The sequence below is a fragment of the Chamaea fasciata genome, unplaced genomic scaffold (assembly GCF_029207755.1).
Source record: "Chamaea fasciata isolate MVZ Bird 193981 ecotype frontalis unplaced genomic scaffold, bChaFas1.0.hap1 SCAF_2, whole genome shotgun sequence".
In the NCBI taxonomy this organism is placed as follows: domain Eukaryota; kingdom Metazoa; phylum Chordata; class Aves; order Passeriformes; family Sylviidae; genus Chamaea; species Chamaea fasciata.
Window position 1 is genome coordinate 116,145,255 of NW_027094087.1, and position 17,939 is coordinate 116,163,193.

The 17,939-nt window shown below is 50.6% G+C and overlaps 2 protein-coding genes across 3 annotated transcripts in view; one reads left to right on the top strand and one right to left on the bottom strand.

Annotated features, from left to right (window-relative positions):
* The window catches only part of LOC136285714 (trifunctional purine biosynthetic protein adenosine-3-like), a 28,592-nt gene extending 17,883 nt beyond the window's left edge, over positions 1-10,709 (bottom strand). Inside the window, exons 1-11 of the mRNA XM_066177226.1 lie at positions 9,375-10,709; positions 9,104-9,217; positions 8,890-8,988; positions 6,829-7,005; positions 5,982-6,077; positions 5,430-5,604; positions 3,890-4,001; positions 3,375-3,434; positions 2,019-2,144; positions 928-1,015; positions 72-157 (exon numbers count right to left, since the gene is read on the bottom strand). Coding sequence (XP_066033323.1) covers positions 72-157; positions 928-1,015; positions 2,019-2,144; positions 3,375-3,434; positions 3,890-4,001; positions 5,430-5,604; positions 5,982-6,077; positions 6,829-6,973 — 888 coding nt within the window. The 5' untranslated portion in view covers positions 6,974-7,005; positions 8,890-8,988; positions 9,104-9,217; positions 9,375-10,709. The remainder of the gene's footprint in view (positions 1-71; positions 158-927; positions 1,016-2,018; positions 2,145-3,374; positions 3,435-3,889; positions 4,002-5,429; positions 5,605-5,981; positions 6,078-6,828; positions 7,006-8,889; positions 8,989-9,103; positions 9,218-9,374) is intronic.
* Positions 10,710-12,314: 1,605 nt separating this feature from the next.
* On the top strand, positions 12,315-15,522 carry DNAJC28 (DnaJ heat shock protein family (Hsp40) member C28). 2 transcript variants are annotated; one of them, XM_066177212.1, is made up of 3 exons: positions 12,315-12,485; positions 13,397-13,579; positions 14,178-15,522. In XM_066177212.1, the coding sequence occupies exon 3, from the start codon at positions 14,228-14,230 to the stop codon at positions 15,323-15,325; it is 1,098 nt and encodes a 365-aa protein (XP_066033309.1). In that variant the 5' UTR covers positions 12,315-12,485; positions 13,397-13,579; positions 14,178-14,227; the 3' UTR covers positions 15,326-15,522. The 2 variants fall into 2 exon arrangements, with proteins under 2 accessions (XP_066033309.1, XP_066033308.1); XM_066177211.1 differs by having other exon boundaries at positions 13,397-13,548.
* The last annotated feature ends 2,417 nt before the right edge of the window (positions 15,523-17,939 follow it).

Sequence of the window (17,939 nt, forward strand, 5' to 3'; positions counted from 1 at the left end):
CTAGAAATAAACTACAACAGTAAAAGGTAAAAGAATGGATCAGCTTTGATTTTCCAGTGTGTTCCACTCACCTGACACTGGGGATCCCCAAACTGGCATTTAAAGTTTAAAATCTTCACGCCCTCTTTGGTCAGCATCAAACCTGTTTGCAGGACACCTGGACACACAAAGAGCACAGCCAAGCAAATGAACTTCAACATTTCTTTCTTTCTTTCAAGAACTCCTTTAAATGAAACAGAGCATTTTGAAGTGTGGGATTCATTTCTGCAAATCACAAGGCATTAGGAGCAAGGGTTCTGCAAGCACTTTGATGCAAGGCATAACAATTCCCAAATATCCGTAAAGGTGACAAGCAGCCACCTGAGGAACAGGGCACCACATTTGAAACCCCACAAAGCAAAGGTTCTCTGGCATCATGCACCCAGCTCCATTCTTACTCAACTCCCACTCCACCCTTACACAGGCATTGCAAAAAAGGCCCCAAAAAGCAGAAACTGAAGAACTGGGTGGGAGCTCAACTCTTCAGAGGTCTGACATCTCTCCAGTGCCAACAGCAACCCTTGGCATTAAGTGACACCTGTGGGCACCACCTGCCTTTTCCAAAACAGCCTCTGGATAAAGATCTGGTGAAAATGGACATTGTTGTGTGTAGGAGTGAGCAGTAAGGCAGGACTGAAGTATATGTGTGCCCTGAACTGTAAATAAATCTGTGGTTTTTTAGCAAAATCACGGTGTTTTAAGGAGAAAAGGCCAAAGTTCTCTCCCAGACAAAGAGCTGTGAACCAAATGAGTTCACGTGAAAAATGAGCTGCTGCTGAGGTTTGGGTTTTTTTTTTTTAAACAAATATCATCTGGAATTCAGAAGCAGCCTCTGACAATGGAAGTGACCTGGAAGGGGCTTACCTTGGTTTTCAGGTGCTCACTCACCTACATAGGCTGCTCCTTCTTGCCTCAAGCTGTCCACGACGTGCTGGAGGATTGCACCCCTGATTTGCTCTAGAAGAGCTTCTGGAACCTGACAAACAAACCAAAGCCACTGAGACAGTGATAATGATCCCTTAAGTTTTACCTTTGCTGTATTTCAGGTTCTGTGGTGCCCAGGGGTGCAGCTCTGAGCTCACAGGCAGCGTCACTCAGCTCTGCACACAGCAGGGACACAAAACAAATCCTTCTCCTGCTGCACACCAAGGACAGCTGGGACAAGTGTTCAGGCCCCAAAGCACAAACAAGGGTGGGCTGAGGGGAGGAAACAAGAAGGATGGGACTGCATCACCTGCAGCTGGGACTGGACAATTCAACCCCAACGTGCAAATGGACCAAAACTGATAAAAGTGTGAGACCTCGTGACTGTTTGTCCATTTTGTGACCATTTTGTGCCCATTTTGGGTCCATCTTGGGTCCATCTTGGGTGCAGCCCTGGCCAGACTCTTGTCCTGCCCAAGGTGGATCCTTAAAGGCCTTTTAATAAATCCCTACTTTATTTTCTAGCTCTGTCCAGTCCCTATTCCAGCTCAGCCTTCCCAAGGCATCAGTGGCATCTGCTGGCCTTGCTGGAAGGACAGGGCTGAGGAGATGCCTGAGCTGTTTGCTGCTGTCCCACCCCAAGCCCTGCTCCTTCCCTTGGGATACTGCTGTCTGAAGGATGGAAATCTCACTCCTCTGCCTCCCAAGGTGGTTTGGGTGCTTCTGAAGGAGGTCTGGGACTGGCAGCCTGGGCTGAACACAGTCAGAGTGTTTCTGTCCTTGGAGGAACACACACTGATAATGTGTTGGAGCAGCTTGTTTGGAGCAGTGCTTTAAGAACCAACGAGGACCCCCGGGTTACGTTCAGGGCACAAAGGTCCTGGGCACACAGGGAATTCTGCAGGGATTTCTGACGCGAGCAGAGACACACAAAATTTAGGAATAATGGAAGAGGTAAAAGTGAAGCTACTCCAGAGAATGAAACCCCAAAGAATGGCTATTGAGGTTTGAGCCCTGGGATGAGAAGACAGCGGGATGGGGAGCAGGGGCTGTACCTGAGGCACGGGGCAGTAGGCTCCCATCCCTGCCGTGGTGGGGCCCTGGTCCCCGTCCTGCAGCCGCTTGTGGGGCTGAGCCGGGGGCATGGAGGCCACGGTGACACCGTCGGTGAAACAGGAGCACTGCAGGGAGAGACACACAGCGGGGACGATGGCCACAACCGCCTGGCCCGAGGGGCAGCACTGCTGGCCACAGGCTGAGGCTCAGTTCTGCTGGAAAATGTAGAAATTGCAGAAGCCCAGCCTGCAAAGCCCCATCCAGTGCCACCTCTGCCATGGGCAGGGACACCTTCGACTGTCCCAGTGGGAGATGCCACATGGAGCACTTGCCAGCAAGGACACGGAGTCTGGGAACACAACCCCCAGGCAAAGAAATGAGACTGTTCTCCTTTAGCTAGGGATATTTGACCAGAACCTTCCAAATCATCCTCAGAGAACATTTTGCTGCTATCTGTCTGGGTAGAAATGACTCTTAGCCTTTAACTAACAGAAAGATTCATTGAAGTATTTTTTTTCTCCATTACAATTTTTTGGCTCATTGAGCAGCCTGAAGGAACAGATGGAAAAGAAGAGCTGGGACCTGAGAACAGAAAAATCAACCTGCTGCAGTTCACAGAATCATGAGATCACAAAAGGGTGCAGTTGGAGGGAAAAGCTCATCTCATCCCACCCCTGCCACGGGCAGGGACACCTCCCACTGTCCCCAATGTCCAAGCTGGCCTTGGACACTGCCAGGGATCCAGGGGCAGCCACAGCTGCTCTGGGCACCCTGGGCCAGGGCCTGCCCACCCTCAGAGTAAAGAATTTCTCAGAATCCAATAGAATCCATTTATTCTGCTACAAGCCCATTAACCTGAAGGATTCATTGTTTCTTTCTCATGTTTAAATCACCAAGAGAAATGGTGGCTTGCATTACAATTCCCTTTTGATGAAGCAGATTTTGAGTCACATGGACACATGCCTGTCCTCTGGCATGTAAATAGCCTAAAAGAGGCACTAAATATTAGCACAAGTTAGGGATGCAACAAGAATTACCAAGGCAAAGTCCATAAGAACATGTTTTGGGTCACTTTAGGGGAAAAAAACCCAAGACATTTTCCCCCTAAAATAACCACTATAAATGCAATGTCATTGTTAATGTAGGAAAAAAAAATCTACTGACAACATGCATTGGTTAGCATGACACAGGGCTTAGATTACATGTTATCTATATATATGCATTAGATTTACATTTCTCAAAGTGCAAACAAAACAAAAAAAACCCCCTGAAATTTGAAACAATTAACTTGGGTGTTTATGCAGAAGCACAGCAATAATGCCAAAAAGCACAACATCACACTATCAATCACATACAGAAAGTTCTTCCCCTTGAAGCAGTTCCTCAATAACAACCATGTCTCCAAACATTCTGTCCTGTAAAAGACAGAACAAAACAAAAGAAATCCCCAGTGAGCAGATGTGAGTCCACTGCCTAAATCCTCTCTTCATTTTCTTTTAACAAAAAAAGCCAACAGTGCATGTGAGAAGTGCCAGCTTACTTGAATGCCAGTGGGGAAAGCCAATGGAATTTCATTTGGACATAAGGAGGCAACACAAAATATTCCTTATCAGGCCTGAGAGATAAGGACAAATTCCAATTTGGAGGGGCAGGGAAGTGGGACTCGAGGCTGGAACAGCAGTTCAGTCACACAAGCTCCCAGCCCTGCCTGGGGCACACAGGAGGAATCTGAGGAGACCCAGGGAAACTCTTCAGCCAAATGAACAAGTTCCTCCCCAAAACACTTGCCTCCTGTAGCTGGAATTACAAACTCCCAGAGTACAGAACACCAAGACTTGGACTGGCAGGGGTTAATTAGGGATTTATCCACCTGCATAATCTCCTGGACAGCTCTGCAGGCCTCCTCCTTGCTGGCTGCAATGGTCACTTCTTTCCTGGCCGCCGGACCCCGCGCCCGCACCACCCGTGCGGGGAAGTCTGTGCTGTGAGGGAGGCAGAGTGGGGGTCACACTTCCCTTCTGCATCCAGGGAATGCAGGGAAATCACCACTGCAGTCCTGAATGCCCCCCCAACAGTCCCACTGAACCTCCAGAATTTCCCCACTCGCTCTGAAATGCAAACTAAAGCCATGAAGTTAAAAAAGAACGAAGCATCACCCTGTTAGTTAATGAATTTTAACTTTAGCCAGTCACCCCCTGGCTTGTGAACAGCCAAATAAAATGTTTTTTCAGGGGCTGATTCTGCACACCACTTTCCTGTTTCCTGAAAGAACACCTGACTCTCCACACAGTGATTTCTGTTAGGTTAAACCTCACCCCAGTTCATACCACACGGGCTCCCACCAGGCTCCCCTCCTCCCCATCTCCTCCCTGTGCACACCTGGGACAGTTTTCCCTTTGGAGCCTTGCACTTGCTGACAGAAGAAGGTGTTGGCCTTGTTTCCATGTGGCAGCAGCATAAAGTGGGTGTTCTTACAGAGCAAGACCCATGAAAATGCTGGTTTTATTCAAAAGAACCCCACATGGAGTGTTTTATGAATATAAAATAAACCCCCATATCATATATGGGGTTTATGACCATGAGTTTATCCCACATGGAGCACTTGCCAGCAAGGACACGGAGTCTGGGAACACAACCCCCAGGCAAAGAAATGAGACTGTTCTCCTTTAGCTAGGGATATTTGACCAGAACCTTCCAAATCATCCTCAGAGAACATTTTGCTGCTATCTGTCTGGGTAGAAATTATTAACTAACAGAAAGACTTGTTGAAATATTTTTATCCATTGCAATTTTTTTTGGCTTATTGAGCATTCTGAAGGAACAGATGGAAAAGAAGAAGAGCTGGGATCTGAGAACAAAAAAAAATCAACCAGCTGCAGTTCACAGAATCATGGAATCACAAAAAATTTGGGTCAGGAGGGACCTCAAAGCCCATCCAAATCCCACCTCTGCCATGGGCAGGGACACCTCCCACTGTCCCCAGTGTCCAGCCTGGCCTTGGGCACTGCCAGGGATCCAGGGGCAGCCACAGCTGCTCTGGGAATTCCATCCCCACCCTGCCAGGGAACAATTCCTGATTCCCAAGATCCCATCCAATCCTACTTTGAAGCCATTCCCTGTGTCCTGTCCCTCCATCCCTTGTCCCCAGTCCCTCTGCAGCTCTCCTGGAGCCCCTTCGGGCCCTGCCAGGGGCTCGGAGCTCTCCCTGGAGCTTCTCCTCTCCAGGTGAGCACCCCCAGCTCTCCCAGGCTGGCTCCAGCAGCTCCACACCTGCACCTTTATCACCTGTCTCTAATTACAGAGCTCATTAGTTCAGCAGCTGCTAGAGAAGAACCAGAGCTGAGGAGTTCCCAAGCCCTAATTTCAGGCCACAGGTGACTGGTGGAGAAGCCCCGAGGCAGCACACTCACCTGGTGATGAACCTACAGGCTTCCTGCGGGCTGCTGAAGGCTCTCCAGCGCGCCGTGGGGATCCCGTGCCGCTCCAGGAAGGCTTTGCTGGAGCTGCTGTGGGAGGCCAGCTGGGCTGCCCTGGCACAGGCCCCAAAGCACCCAACTCCTGCTGCCCTCAGGTCATCGGCCATGCCTGAGCCACAGAAACAGCACAAGCACCAAGGGGGATCCTTGGGGACACCGTGTGACCAAAGGGGATTCCCACCGTCCCTTTGTTACCCTTCCCTTTGTCTCAGAGAATTCACTCACCATCAAAATGAGGTTCTGAGGATCCCCTGACCCTTCTCGGCCTCTTGTTATAATGCTCTTTAGCTCTGTACCTTACTAAGCACTCTCAGTTACCCCCCTCCCCATTTTAAAGCAGAATTCAAGGTGCTGATTTTTTCTGCCAACCAAAATATATGAGTTGATATTATCATGTTATGTTCATTTATGATATTATTATATTATCATGTCATTTATATATTTATTCTTTCGACTTAGGTTTATTTAATTATTTCATGAACTTACCAGCTGCCAAGAGAGCTTCTGGGCCAACTAACACAAGCCCAATGTTGTGATCTTTGCAGAACTGGGTAACAATAGTGTGATTGCTCACTAATACAGCTGAAAAGGAAAATTAATTAACCGATGACTATAAAGCCGAAATAAGAGACAGGAGATGAGAATGTCTTTTTTCCATCCCCTTAAAAGTGTGATTAAAATCATGAAACAGCCCACAAAGGGCAAAGGGAAATCTCAATGCAAGAATGGCAGAGTTTAAAAGGAACTGGGAACAACTCCACTTTGCACTACTGTTTCTAATACACATCTGCTAACTGATTAAATCAATTTTATTTGCCGTGTGTAATCAACAATATTTATAAAAACTGCTTATCACAACAATAGCAGCTTTGAAAAACAAATCTTAAGGTTTGGAAAGAAACTCAATTTCAACAGCTGAGTAAAGGTTTCCTCAAAACATTGGATGATGCAGGTAAACTTCGCTGAGCAGCCAGGGCAGACACAGAGATGTTTCTATTCAGAATTAAGAACTTGGGAGCCCTCTGTTCCTGGGTTAAGTTTCACTGGAATCGGTCCCTGAATTCAAGCACAAAAGCGGAAGAGATGAGGTGTGGAAATACAGCTTCATATAAGCCTCACTAGCTTAAGCAGCAAGGCTAAAAATAAATTAAGCAGAGTTTTTTAGGAGGCATCTCTGAAATTTAGAAATACGGCACAAAGCAAAAAAGAAATCTGTGCCTTCAATCGTTTGTGGCACCAGTAACAGACGAGCAGCTGGTGCCTCCCCAGTGGGTTTGTCTCAGTTGCTGCAGTGCTGATTGCTCGGACCGGGATTTTATTCCCCCCTTCTCACCTGAATTGGAGATTTTGCCGTTGTCAGCTGTCCCTGCATTTCCTGGAGCCACAAACACGTGTTTGACGTGGGGGGACTGCGCCAACTTCCAGGCCAGGGCGTGCTCCCTGCCTCCGCTGCCGATCACCAGCACCCGCTCAGCCATGGCTCTGCAGCGCTGGGGGCACCCCGACCTCACTAAGGAACGAGGAACAGAGGAATTCCGTCTCACTGCTGCGGGTTTTAGGGGATATTAACCCAGCGTGTGCCAGAAAGGTGCTCCCAGGCTGTGGGACACCGTGCCAGCAGTGCCACTGGATGGACACATCGGTCACATCTGCTTTAAACACCAACAACAAATCCGCTGGGAATTGTCCCCACTTGTTCCAGCAGAGTCAAGATTGCATCTCTTAAGCACGCACAGATATGAAATATTCTTGCCCTAAGTAGGTCTCATCAGCTCCTTTGCACAACTACACAGGACAGAAGTGTCTTACAAATGCTTTAAAAACATATATCATTTTATATGTTATATATGTATTTATTCCTAAACAAATATAAAGAAATATATGCATAATAAACAAATGATATAAGAAAGAACTAAGCAATGAATAACTATATAGTGAATAAATAAATAATAAATAAATATACATACAAATAAAACTGTAATTGTTCTGCTCCTTTTCATGTTTAATAAATAGGTTTCACTCTGAATGCTGTGGCCAGTCTATAAGCTTTTTAGAGTGCAAACATTCTTGGCAGTAAATGGCAAAGGCAGATTTCAGGGCAGACTTTATCCACTGACAGTTGCTAGGAGGACACTGGAGCAGAGCAGCACATTCAATAAAAGACAACTGTTTATCTCGTTGGCACACTGACATTTCGAGCAGTTCCTCAGCGACAATATTTTGTGGCACATTAGTTTTGCTTTATTTCAGAAGTGTTATCATAGGTCACATCTGCAAACTTAATTTCTCCCTCTGTGCTGCATGTGGACAAATGTCAGAGAGAAAAATGCACCCCAGCCCGTGACCTTTAAGGGAGGTGCTGATGGAGAAACGAGTCCTTACCCAGGGAGAGAGATCAGAAATTAAAGGTACATTAAAGAGGTACAGAAATTAAAGCAGCGAGTCCTGCTGCCTTCTCCCGAGGAATCAGGGCCCCTGGGTTTAATTCATTGCACAGCTTCCAAAGGCAAACAGGAGCTAAATGGTGACACTGAGGGAGAATATTCCAGGCAAGACATTCACAGAACTGTGACACACCGAGAATCGTGCTTGGAGCTCCTGGGACAGGATTACACCGCCTTAACTCACTACAAAACCCGATTTGACTCCCTCTATTTCATCGTTCTTGCACTGCCCAACTACAATGCCAGCAATTCTCACAGCCCGGCCCTGGGAACTGCAGAGTTTTGGGGGTTATTTGATTTGAAATTTTAGCTCTTGTGCTCTAGGTGTACAAACACAGAGCACGTGCTTAATGTTCTACCAGGGAGGGAGTGATTTCCTTGCAAAAGACTCTTCTTAGCCTTTATGTTGGGTAACAATCCAGAGTGTCAGGCTTTGTCCTTCCTTTGGTCACTGCCAGAGAAATAATGTCTGGAAGTGGCTGTGAATGTGAAGATGAGTTACAACTGCTCTGTCTCTGAAAAAGACACCAAACTTCTCTGCGGGGCTGCAGCATGGTACAACAGTTATCAATAAAAAGGAGCGAGGTTTTAAAAGCAATTCCACACCCCACACACCCCCCTGACAAGAATCTCACAATTCCGCGAAGTTTTCTAAAGCAGAATGAATTAAAGTTCCAAACTGGGAACAGAGTGAAAGCGGGCAGTGCCTCCAGCCCTTTGGGAAAACTTCACTTTTCCACTCCACCTCCCAGTGAGGACACTAAGGAGGTTTTTTGCAGAGCCAAGCAAAAGCGTGCAGGAAGAGAGGAAATTTGATGAGTGAGCTGGTCCAGGAGGGAAGGCTGGAGAGAGGGACAGAGCGTGCTGGAGGAAAAGAGAGCTGCAAGGAGTCTTGGTCCTGGAAGAAAGGCTGTGGAGAGGGGTGTCTCACCAGAAGTCTTTTCCCTTACCGTGTCCGACCCTGCTGTCTGCCCGCACAAAAGGCTAAGGAGTCCTCCAGCAGGTTCCTCCTCCAGTTCCTGCTTCAGATCCAAAGGATTTCTGATCTCCTGAAGCCAAGGAGAAGAGAGTGGGAGAGGCAGCCCGAGCTGCAGCTGCCCTGGCCCCGTTGATCCTCCACCCTGACCGGAGGACCCCCAGCAGCATCCCCTCAGTGCCACCCACCCTTCAAGTCGTCCCCACACCCTCAGCACCGTGGATCCTCCTCCTCTCCTCTCCATCCTCCTTTGTTAACGACACAAACAGCTCCTCCCAGCCGCCGCTCTGACCCTGGAAATCCTGGAAAGAGGATTCAGCTCTAAAGAAAAAAACCCCAGCTACAGTGTGTCACAAATCTGAGATCCTCACTCGCATCCCATGCAGGATGCAACTTTATATCTCCTGCCAAGGGAAGGATCTAAGAGACAGAGACAAAAACTAGGCTAGAAAAAACTACCTCTGTTTTGTCACTCCTTGTTCTTGTCTTTTTGAACTTTTCCATTTGTTTCCTGTGATCTGCTGTATTTTGGAAACATTGAAGCAAAAGTGGGCGACATCAGGGAGAAAACCAACAGCTGGGCGCAAGGCTCCAGAAGCGATGTGGAGCTCCCGGAGGACTCACACGCTTCAGACGGGCACAAAAGCACCTCTCCTTTGCCAGGCTGCACGGCAGCACCAAGGAGTCAGGTCTGAGCTCCTCCTGATTTCACAGCCTTGCCGTGCGTCGTTTATCCAGATCCTGCTGCAAGCCCGGTGAGTGAGAAGACACAGACCAAGTGTGGTTCTGGATGATCTGTTTTCTCCCCGATTCTCCCACTCCTGACACAGCTTTGCAGTGCCAAGCTGCTCGTGGGAGCACACCTGACGTCCCCCAGGCCTCTCCTCTGGGCAGGAGCCCCGCAGGGCAGCTCCACCTTGAACAATTTCTTTTCCCATGGCTGGAGTCTCCTTTGGTGTGAAAAAGAAATAAAGGACAATTGGGCATCTCCTTCTCCTTGCCCATCTTCTCCATAATTTCTGTTGTCCTCTAATGCAGATGGATCCAGGGAGCTGCTTCCTCCCGAGGCAGCATTTCCCTGGACACTGTTTGCCTCCCTTTGGGACAGTTCACTGGAACTGTCCTGTGCCCCTTGACAGAGCCCTGCGTCCTCATCTGCTTCCCACTGGGAGAGCCCTTTGTCCCACAGGGACATGTCTTGGACCATTACATTGTCTTTCCCCAAAGACAGACCTTTGTCACATTTGCCGCCTTCTTGGGCAAGGTTATTGTTGCTGCTGTTATCCTGTTGGGACAGCTCTTTGTCACTGTCACTCTCCCCTGGGGACAGCTCTTTCTTGTGGTAGTCTTGGCTCTGGGATGCCTCCTGGTCACTCTGCTTTTCCCCTGGGAACAGCTCACTGTCATGTGCCCAGGGCACACCTGTTGCTTGTTCTTCCCACTGGGACATTGAAGACACCTCCAGCAGTGTTCAGGAACAGGGATAACCCAAGGACAGCACAGGAACAACGACCACTTTGTGCCCTCCTGATTTCGTGAAACATTTTCCTCTTTGAAAGAAGAACAGGGGCAGCTCTATGTGCAGACCAGCCTGATCTCTGTCAGCCCCCGGGCTCACACACAGGAAGGAACCCCGTGACCTGTTGAGCTGCAATGGGATGAGCAAGTTTCATTTTGGATGAGGAAATGCTGGATATCAACCCTCTCTTTGCAGCAGTTTGTTCAGATTGGCAGAGGCGAGATATGTCCTCACCGCTCTCACGGCAAGTACTTTGATAACAGAGTGCAGCATTAAACGGGAGAGGTTTGTCTTTTCTCCCACTCCCTGCCGCCTGGATCCAGAGCTTCCCAGCTCACCTGAGCCGTGATGGCCGTGCACAGCCCCGCCATGGCTCCTCTCCTCACAGCCCCGCCACGGCTCCTGCCCTCACAGCCCCGCCACGGCTCCTCTCCTCACAGCCCCGCCATGGCTCCTGCCCTCACAGCCCCGCCATGGCTCCTCTCCTCACAGCCCCGCCATGGCTCCTCTCCTCACAGCCCCGCCATGGCTCCTGCCCTCACAGCCCCGCCATGGCTCCTGCCCTCACAGCCCCGCCATGGCTCCTGTCCTCACAGCCCCGCCATGGCACCTGCCCTCACAGCCCCGCCACGGCTCCTCTCCTCACAGCCCCGCCACGGCTCCTGCCCTCACAGCCCCGCCATGGCTCCTCTCCTCACAGCCCCGCCATGGCTCCTCTCCTCACAGCCCCGCCACGGCTCCTGCCCTCACAGCCCCGCCACGGCTCCTCTCCTCACAGCCCCGCCATGGCTCCTGCCCTCACAGCCCCGCCATGGCTCCTCTCCTCACAGCCCCGCCATGGCTCCTCTCCTCACAGCCCCGCCATGGCACCTGCCCTCACAGCCCCGCCATGGCACCTGCCCTCACAGCCCCGCCATGGCTCCTGTCCTCACAGCCCCGCCATGGCTCCTGTCCTCACAGCCCCGCCATGGCTCCTGTCCTCACAGCCCCGCCATGGCTCCTGTCCTCACAGCCCCGCCATGGCTCCTCTCCTCACAGCCCCGCCATGGCTCCTCTCCTCACAGCCCCGCCATGGCACCTGCCCTCACAGCCCCGCCATGGCACCTGCCCTCACAGCCCCGCCATGGCTCCTGTCCTCACAGCCCCGCCATGGCTCCTGTCCTCACAGCCCCGCCATGGCTCCTGTCCTCACAGCCCCGCCATGGCTCCTGTCCTCACAGCCCCGCCATGGCTCCTGTCCTCACAGCCCCGCCATGGCTCCTGTCCTCACAGCCCCGCCATGGCTCCTGTCCTCACAGCCCCGCCATGGCTCCTCTCCTCACAGCCCCGCCATGGCTCCTCTCCTCACAGCCCCGCCATGGCACCTGCCCTCACAGCCCCGCCATGGCTCCTGTCCTCACAGCCCCGCCATGGCTCCTGCCCTCACAGCCCCGCCACGGCTCCTCTCCTCACAGCCCCGCCATGGCTCCTCTCCTCACAGCCCCGCCATGGCACCTGCCCTCACAGCCCCGCCATGGCTCCTCTCCTCACAGCCCCGCCATGGCACCTGCCCTCACAGCCTCTTCCCGCCCCTCACGGCTGCGGTGGCGCTCGGGCGCCCCTCGGCGGAGGGCGGGGACAAGCGGGGACAAACGAGGACAAGCGGGGAGAAGTCGGGACAAGCGGGGACAAACGAGGACAAGCGGGGACAAGCGGGGACAAATGGGGACAAGCGGGGACAAGCGGGGACAAGCGGGGACAAGCGAGGACAGGCGGGACGCTCTCCCACTCTCCTCCCTTGTTTCCCCACCTCTTCCCCCCGTCCCTCTCTCCCCGCCCCACTTCCCTACCCCTCTCACTCCTCGTTCCCCCGACCCTCCCGTCTTGCCCCCTTTCCTGCCCCGCTCCCCTCTCCGTCCATCCCCGTTCCTTCCCCTCTGTCCCTCCCTCCCTCCCTCCGTCCTTGAGCGCGGGGTGACAGCCGCGGCCCGTCCCCTCCTCTTCCTGCGGTGCCTCCTCTTCCTGCCGGGGCCGTTACCGAGCCGTTCCCGCGGGCCGGGCGCCGGTACCAGGTGAGGCGGGGGCGTGCGGGGCCCTGCGGAGCAGGGAGGGCGGCGGCGGGGCCGGCTCCTGGGGGGCCCAATCCGTCCCCCCTTCCCAAATCCCAGCGGGGATGGCTCAGTTCACACTGCCAGGGAGTAACCCCTCCCCGCGCTTTACCCAGCCGGGCCCCTGGCGGGGATGAGGGTTCTACGTACCGTTCTTTAAGAGCAACTTTATTGCAGTCGGGGCCACCGAGTTATGAGAAAGTCACTTTCGGAGCAATAATTGTATTTAACAAGTGCATCTATTGGTCATTGGGTTACAGGAGTAGTGACACGGGGTTTTATGGCCGTGTGAAAATCAGTTGTTACCTTTGTCCGCCACCCAGACGGAGTGAAGTCACTGGATCATAAATACAAGGTGTTAATGAGCTCTATTATAATAAACTGATGACTTAATACTTTACATGGATCAAAGCCAGCTGAAAACATTGAGGATTGGTCCAGTCCCAAGCAGTTGTCCTTTTCTTTCTCTGGGTCAGGGCACAAGGGCAGTTTGGTTTGTGCAGAAGACATAAATGCTGCTTACTCTTTAATCAACCTTGAGGAGTCGATTTGACTTAGTGTTTTGTTTGAAAACGGAGTGAGCAAAGGAGATGTTGCCCTCTCTGCGTCTTTAGCTCCACCGATCCAGCATTTCCCCAAGGATTTCCATGAATAAAGAGGAGTTGGCTGATGTGTAACCGGTGTGTTCAGTTAGCGTTGTGTTCTTCCACTTTGATTTTACGTAAGGACTGACTTTGCTACCTGGGCTGAGGTATTGCCCTGGCCGTGTCCCCAGCTAACCCAGATTCACTGGAACTGGTGACACGTAACCCAGATTCGCTGGAATTGCTGACAGAGGGGCGTACTGACTGCTATCGATCTGTTCTGAGTTCCAGATGTACTCCTCTGCCTGGTACCAGTGAAGAAGTTTGTCCGCTGCTGGGATCGAAAGGCTGAACGAAGGGGATCTACAACCTGAGTGCTGATCCAGATGTTGCTGTGAGATGCCAAAGACGTGCTGTGATGGCCTCCTTTGCCAACGTACCAGGTCGTGGATCTCGAGGCATTGATCCAAGGGGGTAGGAAATTGAGCTGTTGCTGAATGGAGGTGCAGAGGAGAAGGGAGGGATTTGTTTCGGCAATTATTGCTCAACGTTAAGCTTATTTCCAGCTTACACTGGCATGATTTTGCTGAAAGGCAGTAAAGGTAATGAAAATGCTTCCCGGGAATTCTGCAGTACAAAACAAACCTGGTATGTTGGTATGTTGTCATACCAGGAAAAAAGTAAATTGTGACTTTGTTTTCATTTACATTGCAATGCTACTACTTTAATTGTAATTAATTAGAAATGTAAATCAATGACTTTAAGCTTAAGGAGGGTAGGGCTGGATGGGATCTTGGGCAGGAATTGTTCCCTGGCAGGGTGGGCAGGCCCTGGGACAGTGGGAGGTGTCCCTGCCATGGCAGGGCTGGCACTGGGTGGGATTTAATGTCCCTCCCAGCCCAAACCAGTCTGGAATTCTGTGATTTCAATATCAGTCTGTAAAAGAAAAAAATACTGATGAATTTTAGTAGGGATTTCTTTAATATATCAGGCTAAAGATAAAACTTGTGCCCTGGAAGTTCTTTAGAAAAGGGGATATTTAACACAATTTTTGCACAAATTTTGTCCGTAGGTTCCTTATAACGTAGCTGCATCTGAAGAAATTCCCAGTGGCTTTGAGACATGCTGGCCAACAACATGGGACATTGTTTCGTGGGACGGGGAGCCATGATTCCAAGGAAGCTGAAGCCGTTTCTCTGCAGGATGTTGTCGGGTTACAAACCCCAAAACAACGTCCAGGACTCTTACAAGATTCTGGATCTCGAGGAAGGGTGTTCCCTCGATGACGTCAGGAACTCCTATCACAACCTTGCCAAAAAGTACCACCCGGACAGCAGCTCCGGCGTGGCCGATTCCAAGGCCTTCATAAGGGTGGAGGAGGCCTACAGGGTTGTGCTCAGCGACCTGGCGGCCAAACAGAAATCCGACCCGGGCGAGGAGGAGGAAGACCAGTTCAAATCCAAGTCCCTGCAGCACAGGCACTACCTGAGCTTCGAGGGCGTGGGCATCGGCACGCCCAGCCAGCGGGAGAAGCAGTACATGCAGTTCCGCGTGGACCGCGCCACCGAGCAGGTGCTGGAGTACCGGCAGCAGAGGCTGGAGAGCCGCTACGCCGGCAGCGACCTCAGCAGGGCCAAGGACGTGCGCCAGAGCAAGAAGGTGAAGATCACTCAGGCGGTGGAACGGCTGGTGGAGGACCTCATCCAGGAGTCCATGGCCAAGGGAGACTTCGACAACCTCAGCGGCAAAGGGAAGCCCTTGCAGAAGTTCTCGCACAGTCCCCACATCGACCCCATGACCCACAACCTGAACAGGATCCTCATCGACAACGGGTACCAGCCCGAGTGGATCCTGCTGCAGAAGGAGATCCGGGAGACCATCGAGCGCCTGAGGAAGAGCATCGTGGCCTCCAGGAGGAAGCTCGGGGAGCCCATGACGCTGCCGGAGCAGAAGCAGTGGGGGCGGATCTGCGAGCAGTTCGCGGAAGACATCAGGAAGTTGAACAAGAGGGTCGACAACTTCAACCTGGTGGTGCCCATCCTGAGCAGGCAGATGGTGCATTTCAGCACGGACAAGGAGATCCGGCGAGCGCGAAAGACTTACGAGGCTGTCCTGGAAAAGGTTTCTGATTCAGACATGAAGGAGAACGAGGGCGAGGAGGGCAAATGGTTTGGGTGGAAGTCCTCTCTCTTGAAGTGGTTAAAACTTGCACCGAAGTAATTTCGTGCTAATTCCTCTTTGTCAAGGTTTTGAATGCACTTTACTAATGAAATGTAGCACTAGAGAAATTTCAGGGTCACTGAAAATGTGAAATCCGCACTGTCACCTTACTTGAAGGAAATTTGGTTGTGTGATGAGCATTTGCATGGCTAATAACTGAATTATTTTTAAATATTATTAAATGAAATGTGCCAGTTCGGGTTGTGGTAGAGTTCATTTTTGTCATCATTAGTCTGGCGCTGTGTGTTGGATTTGGGCTGGAGGCAGTGCTGACCCTTCCAGGGTGTTTTTATTGCTGGGCAGGGCTTGCACAGCCCCTTTTGTGCCCTTCACACCTCCCCACTCCTGGGCAGCTGCTGCCTGGGTTAAACCACAGCAGCAACAAATCGCTTCGTCTCTTGCAGGTCATTTTTCCTTCTGCTAAAATCCAAATTAATGCTTCGCTTCAGCACAGACAGTAATCGCTTTTACAGTCTCTTATCACTTCAAAGGGGAAATGGAGGCATGGGAAAACACATTGAAGTGCAGGCAAACGTCCTGCTGTGCCCTGTTTGACCTTTGCATTCTTATTTCAATACTTACAGCTCATGAATTTTTGGCAGGTCCTCTGCATGTTTTTTAAAAGTACATTCACCTGTTAAAGGTTAAATTCAGTGGCTGTGAAGGGAGGGTTCTGGATGGCTTGTGCATGTGGCACAAGTCCATTTTTGCATCTTTAACACAGAAAGAGGTCTTGGAAATTTATTTATTGGTGAACACCCCCTGCCACGGCAGGGACACCTCCCACTGTCCCCAGTGTCCAACCTGGCCTTGGGCACTGCCAGGATCCAGGGGCAGCCACAGCTGCTCTGGGAATTCCATCCTCACCCTGCCAGGGAACAATTCCTGATTCCCAAGGTCCCATCAAGTCCTACTTTGAAGCCATTCCCTGTGTCCTGCCCCTGCAGGCCTTGTCCCCAGTCCCTCTGCAGCTCTCCTGGAGCCCCTTCAGGCCCTGCCAGGGGCTCGGAGCTCTCCCTGGAGCTTCTCCTCTCCAGGGGAGCACCCCCAGCTCTCCCAGCTCAGCTCCAGCATCTCTGTATGAATGTTTATTTCCATCATTTATTCTTGTTTTTAATGAAAAGTGTTAATTAAAGATACTTTTCTGAAGGTCCTTTGACGTAACCCTCTGGAAAACCCCACGTTTTGATTCTCACTGTGATCTGCAGGAATTGGATCAGAGTTGCTGTTCAGACAAACCCAGTGAGATTTCAAGAGCACAAGGGTAAATAGAAAGCAGGCTGCAGGAAATTTGAGCCACTTTGGCTCACAGAGAAGCATCAGCACTTTCAATACCAGAGGTGCCATAAAGGGTGAATCAGCAGACTGAGGGATTTTTATGTTCTTACTAAAACCACTTGGGTTTAAATGGGGCAGGTGCGACCTGACCGAGGCGCTTTAAATCAGCCTTGCACCGATGGCATCAAGAACCGCCAGGCACACAAATCCACTTCTGCAACCTTTACAGCGACGATGGAAAACATAATTCCCACTTTTGTTTCTCCCAAGTGTGTAGAGGAGTTCAGTGTTTCAGGGCTTGTCTACGATTTTGTTGCTCTGAGCTCACAAAACCCTTTTAGTCAATACTAAGGAATATCAGCTACTGCACACAGAAAACCCTCCTTCAGAAGGAATTTTTCTGGCTGACACTGGACTGTTGATTTGAATTTGATAAACGTTGTTTTATGACTGTGAAAAAAAGGGTGCAATCATTGCTGACCCCAGATCCAAACCCGCGTTGTTTATTTCCAGAATTCCTATTTGTTGCCGTAATGACCGCACGCCTTGTGGCTCGAGAGGCTTAATGACATCTTAATATGAAGACAAAAGATTGTATACATACATAATTTTATGTATTGCGAAGATGTTGAGGTATCAGTTTTTCTCAGGGTGAGGAGTCTTTCTTGCCCAACAGGAATGGCTTGAAACTGAGGTTTAAATGAGGTGTTGAGAAGAAATTCTTCCTTCTCTAGGCACTGTGGACGTCAAGTCCCGCTGAGGAGTTCTCTGTTTCCCAGCAGTAACATCACAGGATGAATGTGGAGATGCAAAGAAGGAGAAGGAATAAAGGAGAAGCAAGAGCAGGGCATCTTGAAAAGAAATGCCACAGTGATAAATCTTTTTTCTTCGTGGGAGAAGGTGCCGCTCTGAGGGAACAGGCTGTGTGGTGTCTCTGACTTTGATGGAACACAGCGTGGACATGTAAGTTCAGGCTAAAAAAGGAAGAGAGCACTTCGAGTACAGTCTGATTCTTTCGATTCCACGCCTGTGAGATGTGCCCTCTAATCCTCAAAATGCTGACTTGGAATCCAGTTCTTTTCTTTGCCCAGGGCTTTTATGCAACATCTGTCTTTTGTCACTTTTTTGTTTCGCTGTTTTAGATGGGCTGTGTTCCACACTGAGTTTCTTGACGTGTTTATTATCCCCATATTGCTTCTCCAGTAGGTTCCCAGACCGTTCCCTGATTGATCCTCTAAATGAGAATTTTTCCAGCTTTATGAATTCCGTTTAGTTTCATGAAACCGGATACCGGGGTGAGGTTTCAGAGCATTTAGGGACGAAGTTTAGGGATGAA

Bases quoted from the DNA above. Each gene is read 5' to 3' on its own strand.
- DNAJC28 (XM_066177212.1), top strand. From the start codon at position 14,228: ATGCTGGCCAACAACATGGGACATTGTTTCGTGGGACGGGGAGCCATG.